Genomic DNA, 4,411 nt, shown 5'->3' with positions numbered 1-4,411 from the left:
CCAGTCTGCTTCCACCGGAATGTTTGACCCGTCGGAAAAGTTAACGGTAGAGTCAGCTCCGTGTGGGTGAGTTTTAACGGGAACCATTTTGGTGCTCCTGTTCTGTGTAGCTTCTGTTTCAGAATCGGTGTGACCGGCGGAGACAGAGGTGGTTTCGTGGTGGTGGAGATCGACGGCGAAGAAGATGTTGCACGAGGTCTCTTCATCGCCGTTGCTCGTTAACGGAACCAACCACGCGAGCGAGCGGACCCTTGATGTATCAATTTAAACCGGTTTAATCAATTTGAACCGAATTAACCAATTTGAACTTAAAAAGAATTGTTTTGGTTATCTCTTTCAATCTATCTATACCAAAGTATATGTGATTCAAATATTTAATTAAAGCATTTAATTATTGAGATTATGAATAATTTAATAAAAATCTTTATGTATATATATATATATGTATATTTTATTATCCAACTATTTATGTAATACACTTGTTCCACATGTTAATTGAAAATTTAATATTTTTTCCTCAAAAATAAAAATGTCATTTGCCGAAATAAAAAAGACTATAAAATTAAAATGTTAGACATATTAAAGAAAAATATCATAACATAATTCTTAAAGTTTGTAAACATATACGTAATTTGTAAATGTTGTGAAAAAAACTTGTTACTTAAAATCTCTTCAGTAACACGCTCTGTGATTTGATATTTTCTCAAATAGTTGACGATAAGTTATTGAACTCATTACCTCTTAATGAGAACAAGTTAATCGGCTTGATTCTTTCCTAATTAGAAGAAGATAATCATGAGACATTAAAAAAAACAAGTTAGTGTTGTTTTTTAAGTACCAAATAAACCAAATTTTGGCAATATAATAGGTTTTTGGACTCTAAATAATTAAATTATAAAAAAAAAACCTCAAATAGGATAACATCTAAGCATTATTCACATTTTTTTCATGACATTTTAGAGTTTATTGCTCGATTTGCCTTCCTAAGCAAGTTTTTTGTTGTTTTGTTAACATAATATATAGATTAGCTTAAACGAGTCCATTGGAGGTTGCTAATCTCTTCTTTCCTACAAGTTCTATTTTAATATTTTTACTACTTCTATTACTTTTGTTGATGTATAAACGTAAATAAGAGATTTTGGAATTAAAATATGTTTTCAAGCTAGGAATAAATTGACATTGGATAATTCATGAGGATTTCAAACATAGCAAGATTATCATTTAGAAAATCGAACCAAACACAAAAAAAATTAATAAATTATGACGGATTGTTTTTAATAGCAAATCCCAAAATAAAAGGATATTAAAAAGGTAAATTTCTAGAAAACTAATAATAATTACATAACTAATTATCATTGTAAACAATGTTAATTATTGAAGAAATTTATCTTGTTTTTAAAAATAAAATTTTAAAATTTTGTAATGTGAGATCTTATAAATTAGTGTAAAACCAAAAACCATCATCAAATGTTATCGCGTCATGCTTTATCCCAAGTATGAGTGATCAGTTTCTTCGAAGCTAGACATCCAACTTTGCTATATATGAAAAAAAAGTAAACTTAATGACAAATATATGATAGATGTATTTCATCATCTTATTGTGTGATAAAGAACATATTAATATCCAACTTTTATATTGATTGTATGATCGATTATTATGATATTAAAAATATATATATAAACAACACATGAAAGATTTCCTACTTTGTATCGTATTATTTTATGATAAATTAGTGAAATTATGGTGGAAAATAACGGTTTGATGAGAGGAGTAATTTATGTTTATGCTGAGAATTAGGAGGTGAAAATAATATGATGTACACAAATTGTGAGAGGAGTGTGTGTCCATGTTGATTGGTTTGTTTAACCACCACACCAGTATCACCCCCTTAATGTATCAATTTCAATTTCAACCGGACAAAACCGTCTATTATCTCTTCAATTTGAAACCAAACGGTATCAATATAAACAGAGTAAAATTGATTATAAACCGAAATCGGATTGGTTAACGAAGCTTGAAATTTTGAAGTCAAACCTCCGTTTCCAAAACCTCTTACCCAACCAAAAGGTTATGTGACGTCGTTGTGGGAGAATGACTAAAAAGAAGGCATTGGCGAAATAAATTCAGAGAAAAAGGTTGCTCGAGAGAGAGAGCTAGAAGAAATCAGAGCGACTCGGAGGAACAGAAGAAGACAAAGAAAGCAATTCTCTCTTACACTTTAGAGTTCTTTGCTTTCGATTCCACAGAACCCTAAACTTTCTCTATCTTCATCCACAAGAATGCCAGCTTCTGAAGGTAACAACAATTGCAATTTCTCTGTTTCCTCATCTTTTATCTCCCTCAAAATCCAATTTTGAATTGGGATTTGACTTACCCATATAGATCGTATCTATGGGTATTTTTTTACTTTTGCGAATTGAATTACCCTTTTTTCCCCCCAATTCCGTCGCAGATAGAAGAGGGAAATGGAAACGACGGAAGCGAGGTGGGTTATCGGCGGCGAGGAAACCGAAACAAGAGGAGGAAGATATCGAGGAAGAAGACGAAGAGAACAACAACAATCACAACAACGAAGAAGTTGATGACGTTGATAATAATGCCGATGAGCTTCACCAGAACGGCGGCGCAACTCCCGATCCGGGACACGGTATTGGCGAAGTTGTTGAAGATTCCGGTTCGCGCATCTCTGATTTCCCCTCGGTGGTTAAGCGTGTTGTGATCCGTCCGCACGCGTCTGTAACGGCTGTTGTTGCTGCTGAGAGAGGTGGTTTGATTGGGGAGACTAGAGGTCAAGGTTCGCTTCCGTCTCTGGAGAATATTTCGTATGGGCAATTGCAAGCGTTGTCTACTGTACCGGCTGATGCTCTGTCCTTTGATCTCGAGAGGAGTGATGGAGCGTCTTCGGCTTATGTTATCTCTCCACCACCTATTTTGGAAGGAGAAGGAGTTGCTAAACGGTTTGGGGATCTGGTTCATGTCTTGCCTATGCATTCAGGTTTGTTTGTTTCTCTTTGTCCTTCTGTTCATGAGTTTGCATATGAATTGAAGACATGTAAGTGTTGACTATGTTGAAATGCTCTTTTATGTTACAAGTGAGGCTTAATGCAGTATCAGATTTTGCTGGCTGGTACTAGTATTGTAGTAGTCATATTTGTTGTCAAAAATTTGATTTTTCTTAAGATATCTCAAAGGGTTCTTATGCCGGTAGCTCCTGAATGTAGAAGGTCTTACATTACTCTGAAAGCAACTTTATGTCATATCGGATGTTTCTTATGCTCTGTGTGATGGAAAGGGAGAGGTATTAGAACTCTTGCACATCATTTATGTATATGTATATATAAAATTAGAATAACTGCTGGCTTTGAGTAGCCCTAGGTTTCTTAGATCAGGATTGTATCTTGAATGGATTATGCAAGTGATGTCCTCTAAATTTTACTTGGGCTATGCTCTTGGTGTTCATGGTCAGATGTATCCTGATTTCCCTCTTAGTTATTTTTATTTCTGATATTTTGGTTCCCAGTGCTCGAATTTATTGTTTTACTTTTGCTGTTACATTTGAACAGATTGGTTTGCACCAAACACAGTGGATCGGCTTGAAAGGCAAGTGGTGCCACAATTCTTCTCTGGAAAATCGCCAAATCATACACCCGAAAGTTATATGGAATTCAGGAACGCAATTGTGTCAAAATATATGCAGAACCCTGAANCCACGTGCCGTCTGCTGCTTTAACATCTATTGATAGTTTGATCAAATTTGACAAGCCCAACTGTAGACACAAGGGGGCTGAAGTGTATTCATCCTTGTCAAGCTTGGATGGTGACATCCCTGACTTGGACATCAGAATTCGTGAACACCTTTGTGATAATCATTGCAACCATTGTTCTCGACCGCTTCCAACTGTGTACTTCCAATCGCAAAAGAAGGTTCTTAGCATGCTTTCCCTTACACATTACTCTTTGTGTATAATTTTCTTATTTTTTTCCACTATAGACTCAAAACCTTATCTTGCTTACTGTTTCGGATATCAGAGCGCTTCTAACTAAAGTTGCTTCATCTCTACTCTACAGGGGGATATAGTCTTATGTTCTGATTGTTTTCACCATGGAAGATTTGTTGTTGGACATTCTTGTCTTGACTTTGTAAGAGTGGATCCATCCAAATTTTATGGCGATCAAGATGGAGACAATTGGAGTGATCAGGAAACTCTCTTACTTCTTGAAGCTGTGGAACTCTACAATGAAAATTGGATTCAGATTGCAGATCATGTTGGTTCCAAATCAAAAGCTCAGTGCATTCTTCATTTTCTTCGATTACCTGTGGAGGATGGTCTTTTGGATAATGTTGAGGTTCCAGGTGTAACTAATTCGGAAAACCCTGCAAATGGATATGACCACAAAGGAACAGATTCA

General features: G+C 35.4%; 2 protein-coding genes across 3 annotated transcripts in view; one reads left to right on the top strand and one right to left on the bottom strand.

Moving 5' to 3' along the window:
• LOC104776290 (N-glycosylase/DNA lyase OGG1) overlaps window positions 1–231 on the bottom strand; it is a 4,963-nt gene extending 4,732 nt beyond the window's left edge. Inside the window, exon 1 of one of the 2 annotated variants that reach the window (XM_019243590.1) lies at window positions 1–231. This exon is cut by the window's left edge and continues 1 nt beyond it. In XM_019243590.1, coding sequence (XP_019099135.1) covers window positions 1–206 — 206 coding nt within the window. In that variant the 5' untranslated portion in view covers window positions 207–231. The other variant, XM_019243591.1, reaches the window with a different exon arrangement.
• The window catches only part of LOC104778816 (SWI/SNF complex subunit SWI3C-like), a 5,068-nt gene continuing 2,764 nt past the window's right edge, over window positions 2,108–4,411 (top strand). Inside the window, 5 exon segments of the mRNA XM_019243589.1 lie at window positions 2,108–2,296; window positions 2,454–2,996; window positions 3,565–3,707; window positions 3,710–3,925; window positions 4,070–4,368. Of these exon segments, the coding sequence (XP_019099134.1) occupies window positions 2,281–2,296; window positions 2,454–2,996; window positions 3,565–3,707; window positions 3,710–3,925; window positions 4,070–4,368 (1,217 nt within the window). The 5' untranslated portion in view covers window positions 2,108–2,280.

This window comes from Camelina sativa, chromosome 3 (genome assembly GCF_000633955.1).
Source record: "Camelina sativa cultivar DH55 chromosome 3, Cs, whole genome shotgun sequence".
In the NCBI taxonomy this organism is placed as follows: domain Eukaryota; kingdom Viridiplantae; phylum Streptophyta; class Magnoliopsida; order Brassicales; family Brassicaceae; genus Camelina; species Camelina sativa.
This window is presented reverse-complemented; position numbering and strand designations above follow the sequence as displayed.